Raw genomic sequence first — 19,866 nt, 5'->3', positions numbered from 1 at the left:
AAAAGAAACAAGAACAGAATAAGATAAAATATTTTCACGGCTTTTGTTAAATTGCAGTGAAGAGTTTTCATTCTCACTTTCATTTCTCTTCTATAGAGTTTCCACCTAAATGACCTTTTCCTCAGGAGACAAGTAAATCAACAAAGTAGAAATTATTCTAGCTGTATGTATTTAGTTTCACTGCCTAAACCAAGGTATGGGCAGAAAGTAAAATAATAGCAAGAGAGATGGGAATAAAATTGAACAGAAACCCACTAATTATTTTAAGAAAAGGAACACACCCGGAAAAAAAATTTTTTAAAAATCTAATAGTCACCCTTTAAGATCTTGTTTAATAGTATGAATAGGTAAAATAAATAGATAAGTAAAGAAAGATGTAAATCTATGAAGCTCAGTGAGCATGTAGCGCTTTTATTTCAGTGATTTTTACGTTTCAAAATCTGGAGTTGTATGGAAGTAGGTGACAGCAACCCATCACCAAAAGACGAAAAAATCCAGGCACTTACTTGGTGACTGGGGCTTGGGCCATTTACCACTTCTGAACTGGTTGTCCCTCCATCACCCTTGACTGACTAAAATAACAAAGGATTATAGGACTTCTATAACTGCGTTTCTGTTTGAGGCATTAATTCAATATGAAAACACACATGAATCAAAAAATGCAAGGTTTGATTTAAGGGTACTCTTTACAACACTAAAACAACGCCAGACATTTCAGAAACTCTACAAACATTTTTGAAATACCCACATTTCCAAGGTAGATTTTTGCTAGTTCTTTTCTATGCGAAGTGATTGTCTCTTGGAAGTTAATTTTCCCATTAAGGCCTGAGAAACGTGAATGAGGTCTCAGTGGACCAGAGATCACATCAGCCAGTAAAGAAGACCGTGCTATCAGCCCGGCCACTCTAGTTTTCTAGGAAAGAGCTTTTGCTTGCTTTTCAGAGGCAGATCTGTCTTAGAAGATCTAGTGGGACTTCCTTTCTATTTAACGATCATACTAAGTGCGTATCCCGTGAATAATTAAAAGCCACTCAGCTTTACGGATACATTTTTATATTTTATCATCAGCATCCATTTTTCACAATTTTTGCTTTCCAGTTTTTGCTTTTTCTCTATCTACATCTAAGTAATGGCCCTTCTTGGTGCCCACTCTTCCCAGCCCGGACACCCAGAGCAGACCCTGACACTGGCAGGTCATTCAGAACAAACCTTGATGCTGAAATATGTTTTTAAGGTACAAACCTCTGTTTCTGTCTAGATTTAAAATGAGAAAAGCCTGTTCGACGAAAGTAGCTCAGTGAGTAAATATTACAAGATTTGTGACAATTAGGTTAAGGCTTAGTTACAATTAGTAATATAAAAGAAACAAAAGTACATTTTTAATTAAAAAGTGTGTTAGACGGTTCAATGCAATATTCTCCTGAGTACCATATAAGCCACAGAGCTTAGCAGTAAAGCATAAAATAAACTCCAGAATTTCAAAGTGCCCAAATTTAAATGTCATTTTTCATTGCATAAGTTCAATGAAAACAATGAAAGGATGTGACTTTTGTTCTAAAGATAGATCAGGCGGATTTGTGGTTTTCTGCAGCTTGTAGGTTTGTTACTTGAAGCCCAACAGTATCAGCTTGATCCCGTGTACGGCATTATCGCAAGGACCTATTTCAGTCTCTGATTTTCCTATAAAACCACAGAAAATCAATATGTAGCAGCAGCATGACAGAAAACTAAACCACTCCATGACAATTCATTACTTGTCACAAATTGTGGGGGGGGGGGGGGAAAAATCTTTCTAGAACACACTGCTGCTCAGTCTCTTGCATGTTTATGCTCGTGACTCTTTATCTGTGTGAGAGGTTGCAGAAACGGCGGGGAGGAAGCACAGTGTGGTCTGTCTCAACATTGCAGGATAGAAACTCAGTCCAGAGTGTATGAAGATGTATTGTGATAAGATCTAGTTTGCTTTTCTATTTCAATAAGTCTTTAAATGCCTTCATTAAAAAAAAAAAAAGTTTATGCTATAACAGCAACCACTTCGGTACCTTTTTTTTCCTTAAAAAAACCCAAACAACCCAGAAAAAAAGAAAAAAACATGCCTTAGCCAGCCTTTAGTAATCCATCTTTTTTTTTTTTTAACCAGCGCATAAATAACACAGTAAAGACCTTGAGGTCTTTGCCTAGACAAAGTTCCCTCTTGCCTTCAGTGCAATGCATAGGTGATGATCGCAAGGCTTTCTCTCCACTCACGGCTGACCAACTCGCCTTTGGTCATTTAGGATTGCTGCTGCTGAAAGCTTCCTGCGGCAATAAGGCTGGATCAGCGTATCTTTAAATGGAGGAAGGTGGGGACAAGCAATAGGCTTGCTACATTTTCATGAATAACGAAGGAAAATTAAGGTGAAACAACATAAAATAGTTAGTTTTCTTGATTCCGAGTGCTATTTATTATGTGAAATTTTATTTATGTTGGGAAGTAGGCCAGCACAGACACTGCAGACGATTTGGAAATAATCTTTTTTGTTATTCCAGAAAGATATATTCTCCTTGGGAGAGTAATCTTCATTAATCCAGAAATCGGACTTTTTATTTGCAGAGACCATACTCAGTGTTACCTTAGACCAACTGTGCCGCCAGTCAGCTTCCCAGCTGAGGACAAAGGCTACAGCCTCAGTTTACAGTCTGCTCATTCTGATTAAAAAATGCCATTTTACACCCTTCTTATCTCCAGAAAATATCTCAAAAGAGACATTTGGAAAGGATTTATCTTACACAGTTTTGTACCTGTTTATATTCTATGGAGAAAAGCAGGAACTTTCAGGGCTCACATCATCTGACATGTGCTAGATCCTACAGGGCTCTCAGACCTGCTCACCTCTACTCAGTGCCTTTAAAGGGGACCTGGGGTGACTAGGTCAGGTCTAGCCATTTCTGTAAAGACATCTGCACTGGGCCTGATCTATCTTACCCTGTAAATAAGACGACAGCTATTTGATTTTGATTAATGAGGCACGAATGACTGTCAACTGGCAGCCCAAGATTTCACCTTTGTGTAGGTGTAGCCTAGCTAGATAATGGAACAGTGGTATTTCTTCATCTCTTACTGACTATCACAGGGCTTTAAACTAATACTTTATATCTTTCTATAATTTCCCAATAGCTTTTATAGCATTAGTTAACCCTTTCCCGTTTTAACCACAGCAATGACTTTTGTGACCTTTGCAATTACAATTAATCGCAAACAAGAAGGGACATCTGTACCGAGCAAGTCAGCAGGCAGTCTTCGAGATACACGCCGCCTTTTCCAGATGAATTACTCCTAGCTCTTGCAGCGACTATCCTTGTGTCAACAGTGTTAACTATAGCGCTATAGATCTAAATGTCTACTTGCCATCAGCCTGTGCTTTTGCTCTCTGAGCAGAATATGTCAAAACTGAGGCACACGTACAATAACTGTCTTGCCTCTCTGAGGCTCAGGATAGACTGAAGTAGAATTGAGCTTAATTTCTGAGTCCCACTCTTGACTCCTAAGAAGAAGATAAGCTACCTTTTCTTACTTAGGCACCTGGGTGGTTAACCTGTGAAACGTAACTGTGGATGAGATCAGAACACCTTGGGATCATCTTCTGCAGGCAGAAGAGAACCCAGTAGAAAATCATATTAATGTTCAAATTGAAAGTCAGTCTCTTTCAGCAGCCAGAGCAATAATCCATCTATTGCCAGAATGGAGACTAAACAATAAAGTGTATCAGTAAACAGAAGCCTGGGTTTTATCGGGGAAGTCCTGCCACACTCCTTCCCACTGACAAGCATGGTTTGTTTCAGAGATCGTAAGTCCCTGTGCTTGTTGAGATCCTATCTTACAGGACTTCATGGCCCGCTCCATCTGCAGCAAGGCAGGAGTGCTCTGAGAGGACCCGCTGGATGAGTCGGTGACCCACACCACGTGGATGGCACGGTTTGTACAGGCTCTGATGCCACTTGAAGGCATTTGCCACACCCCTGGGAGCCTCCTACCCTGGTGTCACCTGTGGGAGGTGGAACACCACAAGGTACATTTAGGGACTGGCTGGGGTTTGTCCAGATTTGCGAGTGAAAGAGGTTGAACAGATGCCACCACGTGAAGACATCATTTTATCCCCAGTGCTTCAGTTGAGCAGTGCCAAGGACTGAGTTCCTCACACAGGCACAAAGCACGAGGCGGGGCTCCGATGTCAGGCCCTTTGCTGTGCTCCTCAAGCGTTACATTCACGCTGTAGCCAGAGCTGCAGCGTAAACTCTCACATGTCTGAGTTAGTTTTAAATTAACTAGCATTAGTATGAACAGGAGACTAACGACATTAGCAGGAGGACTGGGGAGGCCGCAAATGGCCGGCCCCCAAAACATGCAAATTACTCTGCTCTGAGCTCCACGGTGACAGACTTATGCTGCTACCAGGACGTGAGCGAGCTATTGCAAAGCTGGCTCGGGAATTCCTCCACTTTAGCACTGTTATGGTAGGGTAGCCAGACCTCAAGAGAAAACTGCAGTGGAAATGGACCTTTTCTGAGTGGAAATTATACCTTCCAGTAGCCAGGCTGCCAGTACAGCTATTCTGAGCCGAGAGCGCCCTACTAGACGTCTCTATGATATTCATCTCAGAGCTCTTGGCCCCACAGCCCCAGAGCTTTTCCCTTGTGAGAAAACCAAGCCTGTGTTTGGAGTTTTAAACATTTCATGCATTCTCAGCACTCACCACTAGTTCAAAAGCTTCGCAGAAGCTAGTTGTTTAGCAGCGGCTTAAAATCCTTCTGCCTGCCTTAGGAATCAGAAATACTGATTGGCACGAAGCTGTAGGGCAAATACATAGCTCCGACTTTGTGCAACAGCACAGCGGTGATCCCGCAATCCAAAAGTTATTCAGAGGAAACAGCCTAGGACACACTTCAAGGACAACAAATATATTAAGATAACCCAGGATCTGTTTGGAAACTGATAGCCAAAAGCAGAGCAGATGAATACGAAAGGTTTCAAAAAGCTGCAAAACTAGTTACACAGTTAATATGATTCTGTTTCCCATGTGAGTAGCTGTTTGCCTACACACCAGGTCCATCTTTCTAGGTCAAAATCTGGATTGGAGCAGCGATATATCTACCGCTTTTAACACAGCTCTGTTTTCTTCCATGGTGATTAAGATAGGTGTGGAACAGCTTTATTTTTTAATTGCTATTTTTTTTTTTTTTCGTATTGTGACATGATTTGAAGTCGTGGTTGCCACAGACACCAGCGTTTGATATGCATTGCTCCTGAGTCACCTTCTGCATGCCTAGCACGTGCCATGGTGACAAATGTCTGTGCAGGATGACCACAAATCTCAGATTGAGGAATATGGTTAAGATTTTTCCAAAATAATTATTTTTTTTTAAATCTTATGTGGAATTAAAGGCATGTTAGGTGCATAATTCTTGGCTGTCATTAACAATTTTAGATGGGTCCTCAAATACACCAGAGCGCCTATGTAGTAAAGTAGCTCTCAAGAACAAAAAGTAAAATCACCCATCGTGGGTTGGGCTGAGGCTAACAAACAACTGAAAATAAAAGAAACACCAATCTTTTGGAAATAAAAAATAGATCAGGATTTGTGTTGTTGCATGTATCGTCTACAGTCTGACTCACAAATTTTAACCTTTAACAATGCAGCTGTTCACAGCTGTATGTACCAGCATGTACCTGTGAGCTGACAGTTCGGACAACGTGGACTATTTGTTACATCGTATTAAAAGAATCTACGTTTTTCACATTTTAATATATAAGCTACTCTGACGCTCACACCACGCAGCTGCCTGAAAATAAACCAGCATTGATTAAGAATAGAAATCTTCCACACACATTTGTAAACCTTGCCAAAATAGATCAATTGCCATATCAATCCTCAAGGCCTACTACAGTTTGAATCAGAGAAGGGTTAGTTCTAGGCTTGGATTATTTTCTTTGGTGACCACTTTTCTAGGCTCTTTCGAGGAATACTCTCTGGCTGTTGTTTGTACACAAATCCACCAGGATACGTCTCCATACCTAGAACCACAAGGTGATACGAGCCATATTATCACCTCAGTCTTCCTCTGGGAAGGAAGATTAGGTTCTACTTTGTGCCTTTTTTTTTTTTTCCACCTACTGTATAACATCTTTGAAGGAGCAATTGTATCCTTTTACGTGCCAGTTTAGCTAACCTGCATAAGCTGCCAAAAAAAAGTTTCACTACTTAAAAATACAACTCCCTGGAGCAAGCGCGGGGTTTAGGAGCAATGCGGCGCAGGGACATTGGATGCTGCCGTGGCCAATAGTACCTGGTCCCCTCTAGGAGCATCTCCCAGTGGAAGCGCTTTGGGAAGCTGACGGCTTCCTCGGTGGCAGTCAGGAACGCTGGCTCCGGCCCCCTGGAATGCCCCGTGCCACCTCGGCGGGGGAGAAAGGGCCGAGGCAGAGCGCAGGGAGCCGGAGCGGCGCGGCCGGGCAGCCCCGGGGCCGTTCCCGGCGGAGCCGCCAGAGGGAGATGCAGGACGCGAAACGCGGGGGGAGCGGCGGCTCCGGCCGGGGGGCGAGGGGACAAGGGACAAGGTCACGCACATGCACACGCCCCTGGAAGGGGGCACAGCTTCAGCATAGCTCCACTCCCGCACTCTTACAGACATTTGTTTGAAAAGGTTTTCCAAGAATTACCACCCCCGCATCACTCGCAGCTCTTGAAATCGAGCGGCTCACTCACCAGTTTAAAAAACTTCCTCAGGTTTGCTTTGGGGGTTTTGCTTTCTTCTCTTCTAGGTTTCACTTCCGCGGCTTCTGGGCTCTTGCTCTCATCTTTGTCAGGAGCCACAGCTTCTAAAGACGCGTCCGCTTTTTCATTGCTTACGATCTCTGCTTCTTCTGATGCGTTCTGCAGTTATTTGGGGCAAACAGAAAGAAAATGGAAAAAAACTAAACATTCAGACATCATTGATTGTGAGGTGTTGGGTTTTTTTTAGAGAGGTTACAATCAAAGTGCTTCAGCAGCACAGTAAGTTGGTACATCACGAACAAACGTGGCATGCAAGCACGCTCAGCGCCACTGTCCAGATTTCTTCAGGAATGTGGTTATCCCAATTAAAAAAAGTATATAAGCTGGTGAGATTTTAAGCACTTGTTTAAACTGAAGAAATAGCCTTTCCTGAATTGCAGTACCAGTTCCCAAACACAATAATTTATCTTTGATTATGATTTCAAAAGAAAACTTAAACAAAACTACTGACGCAGTAGTACATGCCGTGAGTAGGTGACACTCACGTAAAATCAGTAAAAATGAGAACGATCATACCCAGCAGTTTGCACACAAAAGAAAGAATAGGATTAAATAATTAAAACACACCATGGGCTTTATTAATTGTTAAAACTCTGTTTAACACTCTTCTTAGTGAAATAGGGAAGTGCAACGTCCCAGCCACAGCGTTCTCAGGCTGGTCACACAGCGCTGGCTCCTCTTCCCAGTCGCAAAGATATAAATGACTTGTTGAAGTACAAGGTGGTTAAGTAGCTCATCTATTACTTCACCTAATCCCACAGGTCACAGTCACCCTCTTTGATAGTGTTGACCCCTGTTTGAGTTCAAGAAAGGCTGCTGGGTACGTAGCAACGTTGCCTTTATAGAAGGATTTTGGGTCCCACTGAGCTTTTGTGAATTGCTGGAAAGTTCCCTCTGTTATAATAGTACTTCGACCAGAGGCATGCAGTTTGCAAATTCCTCTAAAATGTGGATCCCCGTAAGATTTATTGATTAATTTCCTACATGCCCGCAGCCTTCTCAAGGTTGTCCTGGGAATGCTCAATGTGTTAATGGGAACAACAAAAACCGCAGAGCAGAATGGATGAAGAGGCCCGTTGCTGCTGTAGGAGGTGGAGGCCCAGCCGGGCAGGAGCCTGAACGCGCTTTGCCCTACCTGACTCTTCTGCCCAGGTAAATAACACTCTTTGCTCTCAAGAACCACTAATTAATTCCCATCCCACTGTAACTGTATAAAGTATCTTTCTTTCTGCCACGAAGAGAAGCTATTATGCTAATAACTAGGTAATTTGACCCGAAGCAAGCCCTTTATCATTTCGCAGCCTGTTGCAGAAAGGTGCACGACATTATAAAAGCAGGATAAGTTACACCCTCAGCCTCCAATACAGCATCAAATGGCAGCAGTTACCCTAGGTACTGGCATTTCAACACGTGCTGCTGCTTAAAAATACAGCATAAGCACAGCTGAAACGTATACTATGGTTACTATAGGAAGGAACTGCTGTAAATAAACCTCAGTTATTTATATTTCACATTTTTTACATGTACGTACAGGAACTTACATGCAATGTATACTTACAGTTATTTTGACCAAATTAATTTTAGTCATGTGAACATGAGGACAATTTAAAAGGCAGCACCAAAGATTCGCCCTAGCCCCGCGTCCTGACTCAGGGTGGCAATAAATGGCTGCCTCCTCCAGCAGCAGCTTCTCGTGCTACTGCCCTCAGATGTTTTTCCAGTTCTTTTCAACTCAGTGACTCCCGTGTAATATCTTTAGTTTAACAGCCCTTGATGGATATTTTCCCTACAGAAATTCCTGACATCCAGCAGCCTCCTGTGGCAAGGAATTCCATAGCCAATGTGTGCTTTTTTTTCTTTTTTTTTTTTGAAAAGTCTTTTATTTTCGTTTGCCACCAAATAATTTCATTTGATACTCTCTACTGCTTTTATTTTGAGCAACAACTGATCTTTCCCATTCACCTCTTACGTTACAGTAGTCATTCTGTATGCTGCTGTTATCTTCCTTTCTGAGCCAAAAAAAACCCACAAACCCTAATTTATGTGGTTCTTCATACAGAAGCCATTCAATATATTTATGCATTTTTCTCTCAGTATTAAACCTTTTAGTTCTATCATATTCTTTTTGAGTTGGGGGGACCCCACATGCAAGACGGGGTCTCGCCATGGACTTCTGTGGCAGCAAGAGAGATTTTGCTTTGTTCTTTACTCCTCTTCTGTGGAAGAAATGAACATTTTGGGGGTGGGGGAGAAGAATGATGAGGGAATAAATATTCCTTGGCCCTGCTGCCCGAGACGACTGCAGCACAGCCCGCTTCCCCATGGAATTGTAGATTTAATTTATATTTATGAACATTTTTGAGATAATCAATCTATAATAATTTTAATCTATATTTCTGCCTATTCACACATACATATAATCAATTCACCATCTCTTTGCTTGAGGGAAATGATTCATTGCATGAGCTGAAACAGTGGCTCAATAAAGCAGGAACCTGGCTTCTGGGAGCTCATCATTCAAAGATTAGGGTTTGGGATCATATTACTGCTACGCTGTTCCAGCTGCAACCCGAATGAGTTTTGTCTCTCAAGCTACGTCTGTGCAATGGCGTTAGTGTCACTGCTGATAACAAATGCATCCTGGGGCGAAATAGTAAACTCTGAAAAGCACTGCCTATTTAAATAAAGAAAAGAGCTAAATGATAGTCAACGATTCAGAGAGATTGATTTGTTTAAAGTAATGCATGACTTTTTGTACATTTCTTCATGGGTTCCATAGGATGCCTTAAGAAAGTTTAAATCCTCTTTCAGTATATCTAATTTTTACCTTTTTTTTTTAAATAAACTTAGCTATCCAATGTACCAATGCAGTTACTTAAATTTGGTACTCTATTAGGCATATCAAAGTTGTTGCAGACGTTACAGGTTATCTTGTTTGAGATCTTAGCCTTGCTATTAAAAACTTTATGATAATTTTCTTGTAATTATCTCCAGGAATCATTCTTCTGTACCCATCTTCCTCCGCAAGACTGAATTAACCGATGCTGAAGATTTTCTTTTACAATTTTGTGATCTCAAAGATATCTCTGGAGGCCTAGTCCAACCTCCTGCTCAAAGCAGGGGTCGCATCAGGTTCCTGAGGATTTGTCAAGTTGAGCTTTCAGTATCTTCAAGGCTGCACATTCCACAATTTCCATGCAATCAGATCAGAGTATTCAGATATGCTGGGACAAAAGGAGACTCTAGAGACATCACAAAATCATCTCAAATAAGACTGACCGAGGTGGAAGTTTCTTGGAGACTGATGACACATGGCCATGGTATATTGTGTACTTCAGAGATGCAGATAGCACCTGTGTATGGTCTTTCAGTAGAGGGGAAAACCCCTTCCAGCTAAGAAGGTTTTCTAACATACTTTTAAGAACATTTTTTAAATTTTGTTTCTGTTTCCCTTGGGAAAATGGAAGAAAATTTTCCATTTGTGCATTCAAGGGAATCACCAAGGTGTTTCTGGCAGGAATTAAAAGTATAATAGGAAGAATCTGACGAAGATAAAGTCAATAAACTTTGAATGATGTTACAATAACCTAAACTGCTCTCTGGAGCGATGGGCTCAGTTTCTTTACTTCACCTGGGAGAAAACACAAAAACTATATCAAGTTTTGTGACTAGTTTTGGGAGGAAACTGCAGTTTGTATATAATAATAATAGTTTGCAAACAGCCTAGCTCTATCAGCTTTATGAGTCTTCAATGTATGAGTATTCTCATAAATGTAAATTGTCACCTTATACACCTATAAATTGCATCATCTGAGATTGCTGGATTCATGGGTCCAAATTCTGCCTCCAGTTTCCTTAGACACAAATTGTATTAAATTTAACCTAAGTCAGCAGCTATTGCTGTTATGGGCCGTGGAGACAGAATTGGTATTGGGTTATTTTCATTTTCTTTTTTTAAAGGCACTCTGCCAAGCTCAGGAAACATTTCAAGATACATTTGTTTGAAGAAGTAAGATGAGCGACATCCTTTGTTCTTCCTATTACAGAACTACCTTTGTTTTCTTTTTCAAAATAATGTTTTATTTTATAACACACAACCAGTGAAAGTAGAGTATTTTCCTAGGCTCTCTATTTCATTATGTTTGGGAAGCATCCTTCCATCTCTTAAATGACAGTGTCTCTAATTTTCTTCTAGTAATAAGCTTACTTTGAACAGTTATGATAGAAAGTTTGTCTCTACCCTTTGAGTCCTCTTTCTGGATCTTACAAACTCTCCTGTAGTTTTGGTGAACTATTACTGCACCATTTTCTTATCTAGGTTCCCGTCCATACAAATTGTTGCCTTATAAGGGTGTAACTTATTTTGTGACCTGGGTAATTTTGATGAGGGTTTTCCTTTTGCCTGCTGCATCTTTCTTCAAAATGCAGGTAAACACTATACCCTGCTTTGATCTTGTGCTGGAGTCTGAGCTGGCATCGCCACTGCATTTCATTAGACCCAAGGAACAGTTCTGCTGCTTTTCCTGGGTCATACCTTCTTTATAAAGCAGCTTTTCTTTTTTTCCTTAACAATGCAGATGAGAGATGACCTTTTGCTCAAGAAATTTCCACTTAAAAGAGCAGTCATGCTTGAGATCTGTTCCTGCCGCTCGCAGACTCAGGGCAGGAAGCAGAGAGGGTTAGAGAGGCTCTAACCCACCTTCCTGCCCTCCTTTGCCAGCGCAAAGACGACAGAGATTGCTGCAGTTACGGGAGCTCCGCTTTAACCATCAATCTGCCCTCAGACCTCCACCCTGAAGGTCCCCGTGACCTGCAGCTGCTGCCTGAAGGTGCCACTCAGCCGACCTTGAGCCATAAAAGCTCGGACTATTAACCAGTTAGCATGAACCACTGCCAGCTTATGGTTAAAACCACACGGATCTGTACACAGCCCAGAAGCGTGGTTCTGACTCACAAGTTGTATTGGATTTCTTTGCTGGGTTGAGGAGGTTAAGGCCCCTCCCCGCTGCCAGGATGGCAGCTGGGCCAGCAGTCAGGCGGCGCCCCAAAGCCCATTGCCTATTGTCCTCCTCACCCCCTCAGCCAGGGGGAATGAATTCTCTTTCAAGTTTCTTCATCCATTTACCCAGAAAAAAATGGCCAGAAACTCCTTCCCTCCTGCCTGATAGGTGGTATGTACCAGGATGGGAACGGCTCGCCTGCTCCCATCCTGGAATATACGGGAACTTGATAAGTCCTAGGCAATTTTGACATTTGTCTTGCACACTCCACCCAAATATTTATCTTTGCTTTCCTATGGGAGAGTAGGGTTGCAGGCTCAGCAATAAAAGGTGTTATTCTGCTTCACTTAATAGCTAACCAGTTTCCTGTTGCATTACCAGTGCGTAAATACCCCTCAGTAAAAAGGGCATGCTTTTTCTGCGTTTGTATAGCAACACAGTTGCAACAGCTTACAATTCTATTTTTTTTTTTTTTTAAAATATACACACTTTTAAAGATAATTCACAGAACAGTCTAAATAATACTCCCTCAATCACTTTCCTCCATCATTTACTGGCACGCTTTGATCAGATATAAATGAAGCGTCGTGTTTCTCTGCCCTCATCAGATAATCTACAAGGTCTCGAAAACCAGGTTTCCAACACAAATATGTGAAATTACTAACTGTAATTTTTCTATTAATATTCCTTAGTATTTGAAAAAAAGCTAGTATGACAAACATTTCAGTAACAGTTATGAAAATTCTTGTGCAGACTGATCAGGAAACGGGGCAAATACAGTCGCAGTGGTTTCCATCTGAGGAGATGAATAAAGATTTTATTTCTTTTTCTTTTGTATATTTATTCGTCTGTAGTCAGAGCAGCAGCATTAACTGCAACATGTTGACAGGCACTTCATTAGCTTTACTTTGAAGTGAAAACTCATCAGAAGATAGACATTTGAGAGAATATCTGGAAAGAGAGAAGTTGGACTTGAATCCTGGATCTATCGACTGTTGTGGTTGCTATTTATTAGGTCAGAAGGAAAAGCTACACATGACTGAATTATACACCTATTTGGAACAGTTGCTAGCTTTGGTTCTCTATCCTAGCAAAAGGGCAGTACATTAAGGGTGCCCGAAAAAGAGAAAATCATTGAGGAAAAAAAAATACGACAGAATCCTCGAACCAAGCAGAGTTTGAGGCTAACCTGTAGTCTAAGGACTTTTTTTTCTTTTACCACGTCTATCTTTTTTTTTTCCCAGCTTCAAGCTGACTGGGTCACCAAGGTCTTTCATCAAAGGAAATATAACATTATTCTCTGTCAAGAAAACCCAGTAAAGCAACATCACCCTTTTATAAGTAAGGATTCAATGCTCAAGCAAGCAGGTTTGGTTTTTTTTTTTTTTAAATCCTTAGGACCAATTTCAGTTTCTACAGCAGAAATCTTGCAAAAACATTTGGTCTCAGGACGATTCCAGACCCAAGAATTTCTAACTAAGCAGAAGTGGCCTCATTTTCCAAAGTTAAAAGTCAGATTTCGTGTACTATTATATTTTGGTGCATTTGAGCACATGATTTGACTAACCCTTAATATTTTTGGTAGCAAACGTAACCTACTTAAAGTTGTAGCGAGTTCTCTGCACTTTCCATTTGCTGATATAAGTAGCTTTATTTTAATTATGATATAAGATAAATTAAACCCAACATTATGAACAAACAGAAGTGAAAGACAGAATTTTGCTACAAGGTTTATACCCTTGAGATGCTGGAGATCCCAGAACTTCATGTGAAGATTGGTCTAAGGTTAAAAAGACACCATGTAGTTACCTAGACCTAGTTTCGCTTCGCTATAAGATGAGATAACGGGGAGCTGGTGTTCACTGTGAGCACAACCTACGTTATACAGAGCAGTAAAATATCTACAACTACATTGTTTTGGGTTAATCTTTCAAAATAAGGTTTTTAAGTCTTACCAAAACCTTATCAGATTCATATATTTTCTGAAACCAACCGTCACCACCAATCGCTCCTCCCCTGGAGTGATTTTTCGCTATTTTTCTGCAAGAAAACTTGCCCTTCTTACATGCTTTTTCTTTCTTTCTTCAATACGCAAAAGGCCTTGTTAGTTCATTATGAAAATACTGAACTTCAGACCAGATTTATTACTCAGTTTTACACTGAAACTGCATACAACCATCTGTGTGGAGGCCTCTTCTTTTTTCTGACTTCATCCCGATGTTCAGCACAGATCCTGCTTCTCATCTCTGTTTTCATATAAGCCAGACTACTCAGAGAGAGGAGGAGGCTTCCATAGCAATAACAACTATATAAAAACCCTCCCTCTCCCTCTTCTTCACAACTTTCCTCTCATTCCAAGTACCTGATTCACCCAGTTCCAGAGGAAATTAAGTCCCAAGTAACAAATGTTTCAAGCTTAGATTGTTTTCAAGCATGTTTACTCTGTAAATATCTAAAAACCTTTGGTTTTTTTTTAATGTAAGTAGCGTATCCAGGCTGTATCTCCAGTATCACTGCCTAGCAGGGAAAAATACAGCTAAAGGAGCTGCAGGGCTGGCCACTCGGTCAGCATCTGTGCGCTTGGAAGCATTTCATTCCTGGGATTTGAGCTTGAACAGAAGCCCAGGAAAGCAGTTATTCAACATACAGTGATTCAGTAAAGTTTAATACAACTCTTCTCTTAAATTAAATGAGAAAAGAATAAGCCTTCAGCTTATAAAGCACTGAGGATTGTGGAAACAGGAACCATATTTTCAAAGTTGGTCCTATTTTTAGTTAAGATTGTTATTTAACCTGAGGAAAAATGTGTCTTCCCAAGCAATCAATCTCCAAATCTAAAGACTGCTCCACTCTGGTATGAAAGCTTTTCTATTGGAAAAGAGACCAGATTCCAGGTTTTCAGACATTTGGAACTAAATCAGTTCTCATAAAAGCGAAACGTGTTTTTATAGCTGTATCTCGATTAATGATACAATTTGGTAAAGAAAACTATAATCTCCGCAGGACTTTTAACAAGTACCTTGAATTGACAGAGTAATACCCCTTCTTCCATAATATCATTCAAAAATAGTACAGACAGGTTTAAAAGACTACAGTTTTATGAGATCCTTATGCAGGAGTCTAACTGCCATGTGCATGTGTGACTGCCCAGAGCTCAAGTATGCATCGGGAACTGCATAGAGCATTTATGTCCCTCGTGCATTTGGCACGTGGGACACGCTCAGCTCCGCAGGCCTGACTGCTCTACTGCGGCTCTGTGCTTGGCAACACCTCCAGACGCTGCGTGAAGGTGGAGCTGGGGGATGGACCAGCTCCCAAACCCAGACATACCTTTTTCCAAAAGAGCTTGCTCAGTGGTATAGGAGTGGATGCCGATTTCTCCTTCGTCACCTCTTTGGGGGCTTCGGTGGCCGCTGCCTGCTGTTGGGCTGCAGGCTCGGGGGCTTTTGTATTCTGCTTGGCTGTCTGCGGCTCTTGAGAGGAAGGGACATTTTTGTCTGATTTTACAGAGGTAACAGGCTGCTGTTCAGTGCTCTAGGAAGAAACATGAACACAGAGGCTACTGGAAATGTGTGAAGGACGAGATGCTTGCAGCAGGTTCAGGATTCACCTGGTAGGAGAGGTAAGCGCGTGGTGGGCCACCATTGCACAGGACACAGCGAGCAACAAGGCGCAGCTCACGAGCTGCATCGCCCCGTCCTTCCAAATGAAGTAATGTCTTGAACAGAGGAAGCAAATTACATAGCAACCCACCCTTCGCAACAGAGGTGATTAATTGATTAAGAAATTAAAACAGTGTCTTTGAGACTGGAAATGACAGCAAGAATAATTACCCTTTGACTGCATTATTCACACAGATAACTTGACTCATCCTACTCACTTTGGTATTAGTCGTCTGTTGGGTCTCTTTCGCAGCCTGGAGGGAAACAAAACACAAAGACAAGTCTGTCTCTGGCAATGTCAGCGCTCACAGTTACACAGTTCAGGAATTGTCTGTGTCACAAATTATTTTATTTTTAGTGAATGTTTGTGAAGGCCCTGGCTCCTGCAACCATGGAAACTGATCCCTGGCAGAGGCACGGCCGCCTGAAGGGGCTGCCAGCTCCCATCCTTCTACCTGCGGCAGCGCTGCAGCCTTCTGTTGAATTGCTTAGTGCTCACGCTGCTGTGCTTGCAACCCTCAAATTGTTCTTTAAAAATATCTGGATTTACATATAAATGCCCAGTTTCTTCAGGTAAGACTTTACACAGGGTTTTAAAATATTAGCAGAGGGGTTTTTTGTGTGGTTTTTTTTTTTTTTTTTAACCAAGCTGGGTCTGCATGTGCAACTTTCAGCGCGCACATACAAGCCAGAGCTGGGTCTTTTCCACGGGGGAACTGCATATGAGTCAGGGACACGCTAACATCGCCTTCAAAGCGGGAGGCTTTGCTTTCTGGGATACAAGACTGCCTGGAAGCGAAGGGCACAGAACAGCCCTGGCTTTACAACTTGGAAACAGGAGTTGCAGCTCTACAAAGAGGAGCTCTGCAGGTGCCGAGGTTGGTTTACTCCATCCACTCGCTTTCGTGCATTAGGTTGGATTTACTGTTTTGTGAAAAATCATTCAAGTGATGGGTCTCCTGGTTTCATCAAAATACACGAAGGCAGGAGGGATCCAGTTTGCTAAACTCCTTTCCAGCCAGCGATATATACCAGTACCTGTTGACCCCAGTGCCCAGCATAGCTTACGCTGAAGATGAGTGTCTGAGCTGTACAAAAAGAGGAGCAGCAAGGCACAAACTCAAATAAACAGGAGCCCAGCACCGCCGGGTTTCGGCAGCCTGCCACACGCTTCCCAGGTTTCTTGAATGAATAGGTGAGAAGTGTTTTGCAGGAGCCAAGAACTTTTTTTTGTGGTTAGCTCTAATGAACAAGATCCAGAGAAAGTGGTAAAAAGTAATGTAATGCCACGCGCTGGCTTCAGTACTAATGCTGAAAATAAGTTATTAACCCTTCCCAGTCAAAACTTGATAAATAAGTACAGTTATACTGCAGAACTGGCATGCAATGCAAGGCAAATATCTGTGGATGGGAATAAAAGAACTGAAATGCCACCCAAACTCAGTCTTTGAGGTCAAATGGCCCTCAGCTTATGTTATGGATTTCTATTAGGATGCGTATTGCTGTTTAAAAACAACATTCACAAGTTGCTTTAAAGTTAGTATTTATGTAAACACAGGATACCGAAAAACAATGTTAAACTAATAGTAAATCTTTTCTTAACTAAGATACTGAGAAATGCATTTTGGAATACTTGCAGAGACAGAACTTTTAGAGAGAGTGATGTGCTTAAAATTAAATATGACTACTATATTAAAATGATCATTTCAAATAGAGGAATTCATTACCTGTTCATCTAGTTGACACATCGTGCTAAGGCATTTCAAACGAAGGGAGAGAGACAGAACTACTTTTTCTTTTTTTAAACTACAGGCGATAACTTCAGGGCTTGCCTGTCACATCACTGCTCCAAATTGAATTTCCACTTTCAATCAGCCTTACAAGCAAACCATTGGCACTATTTTAATCTATCTCTCTTGTTCTTAATATGCTATCAATGATACCCCACTTACTGCTTCTGTGTTTCGTATGTGGAAAGCAAGCTGTGAAAATAAACTTAGAAACATGAAAAAAACAATTTATGAAGTGATGGCATTTTATAAGAGATATTTGATTGGTGTAAAAATGTAGTGCTGTTGCATTCCTTCAAGATAACTGCTTTCATTCCAGACCAAAAGTCTTTAAAATTCTGTCAAATAGCCTAATGAAAACAAATCTTCTCTCCCAACAGGTCATTGCAAGATTTTGGACTACTGGAGAAGAGACCTTAAAACGTGCTAGCCAGGTCTTTATTTTACCAGGAAGTCCTAATTCATTATGAACAAGTAATTAATATTTTAATTATATTAAATATCAAAACTATTACCCATCAGTTTAGCATATACAAGGTGAGATCTTAACTTTAAGCTTTTGGCAAGAACTGCAGACTTAAAAGCATGGGGAAGATTATTATTCCTTCAGTAATATGCAGATGACATTTTTATCTTAAAAATGAGACGGTGGAAAGAACATTTTGTTTCAAAAATATCTTAAAGAACTCCCTTTGCCTTGTGTCCTTGATTATAAAGCCCCCTACTCACCAGAAATTCCACGTGGGTGTTTTGAGTGAGCATTAAATATTAATTACTTTCCTCCCCCAGTGGAAGGGTCTCTGCATTCTTTGGGCTAAAAAGCTACAATTCTCTGCTTCCCTGCCCCAGAACATCATGGCAGATTATCTTCTTCAGAGAATGCAGAAATGCCCAAATCTGGAACTTGAGACTAAAGCTGATGAAAAGTTCTCAGTGGTGTTTTTTTTTTTTTTTTTTTTTTTTTAAGGTAAAAGCTAATGTCCTCTAAAACAAGCATTTGTGTGAAAAGCGTGCATCTTGAACAACTTTAAAGTATCCTTGAAAACCCAAACTTTTTCCATCCAAACTAAACTTAGAATTCAATCAACAATTACTTGCCTTGTTTGCAGTGAAAAGTAACTATTTCTGAAGGAAATTCCATGGTCCAACCTTCTCTGTGCCGTATCAGATGCCCCAGTTGAGCAAATCACCAGTTTAACCACGTGACAGTGCACGTTAAGGCAATGTGGAGCATAAAGCCTTAACTGTAGCTGGACTGAGCTCTTAAACCTGTCCTACAATTCCAGTCACTGTTCGTATCTGCATAATTCATTGTTTGTCAGTACCTTTTGTTGTATTTTGAGTGGCCAGGGAAGTTTAGTCAGCGTTAGTAAGTAACTGGGGAGCTCGTAGTGGGGAAGGTTAGAGGAATTGTTTCAGAATCCTGAATTCACAGATGGTATAACGAGAGAAACATTGCAGATGAAGATTGTTTTCATAACATGTGGCACAGAAATGCTCACACCAGTAGTTTTCGGAGCACTGCACATCTGGCCAGATGCTGATTTCAGTTACCAATTAAATAACTTTGCCTGTGACAGGAGCCATCTGTTACTGCTCAGGGTTCTGCTCTCACTAGCGTTTCATACAGACCTTATGCCTAAAGAGTTTGCTAAATGTACTGTGTCCTAGCTTGGGACTCTCTGCCTTCTTTTTCTTGGCTCCTTTAGTTTGGGATTCTGCCGCTGTCTTCGGAGCAGGCTGCCCACCATGGCCTTTTTCCGCTTTCGATCCCTTTTGTACAACAGCATTTGAAGTTGAATATTTATTGCAAAGTTCTTATTTAGTTCACGAAAAACATTCAAACACTCATACATGTAGTATTAAAACCAAACATTTCTTTTTTGCTCTGGACAATAAGTTATGTTTCCCTCCAATTGCTCAGTTCTCCTCAGACTTTCTTTCACACGAGTAGTGCAATGACTGTAAAAGCTGGGGCAATCCAGTTGCTCAATTAAACCACAATTTGCCCCCCATATTCTTCATTAAATTGAAACCCAAATCCCACAAAGGCTGAGGCTTCTGTATTTAAATTCAGGAGTAGTCAACTAAATTTGGGACTTGTAAGTTTAAAATAGGCAGATATATAAATCTTTGAAAATACCTTCATCTTTTTTATTGTGGTATTACAGGGACTTTAAGATGTTTTGCATAACGCATTATTACTTAATGGCAGTATGAATATTCATGATACATGCTACATACTTTCATTTGCATGAATATTATTTGCAAACTTGAAATATTGGATCAGAAAAATAGTAGGGATAGACTGATACTAAAAATGATTAATTAGAAGGTGCTGCTTCTTTTAAATTCCATTCTGAGTATTTGCAGGAGGCACTTGTTTTGGGCATCATAGCCCACTGATGTTAGAGACTGGACATCTAAAAAACTAGGCAGCACGTTGAAAATCCACTACAAAGTACTATAAAATATAAAAACACTAACAGATGTCTATATGGGAAAAAAACAGTATCAGGCTATTTTTAAAGAGGAGTAGCAGGCTCCCTGCAGCTCAGTGCAGACAGAATTACCCTGCGTAGGGTAGAGGTGAGCCTATCCA

At 41.0% G+C, this 19,866-nt stretch overlaps 1 protein-coding gene across 1 annotated transcript in view; it reads right to left on the bottom strand.

Moving 5' to 3' along the window:
• BCAS1 (brain enriched myelin associated protein 1) overlaps nt 1-19,866 on the bottom strand; it is a 55,451-nt gene that overhangs the window by 10,036 nt on the left and 25,549 nt on the right. Inside the window, 5 exon segments of the mRNA XM_054218872.1 lie at nt 507-572; nt 6,744-6,911; nt 15,143-15,346; nt 15,693-15,728; nt 18,897-19,037. Coding sequence (XP_054074847.1) covers nt 507-572; nt 6,744-6,911; nt 15,143-15,346; nt 15,693-15,728; nt 18,897-19,037 — 615 coding nt within the window.

This window comes from Rissa tridactyla, chromosome 12, assembly GCF_028500815.1.
Source record: "Rissa tridactyla isolate bRisTri1 chromosome 12, bRisTri1.patW.cur.20221130, whole genome shotgun sequence".
In the NCBI taxonomy this organism is placed as follows: domain Eukaryota; kingdom Metazoa; phylum Chordata; class Aves; order Charadriiformes; family Laridae; genus Rissa; species Rissa tridactyla.
The sequence above is the reverse complement of the archived record's forward strand: the minus strand, read 5'-3'. Positions and strand labels throughout refer to the sequence as shown.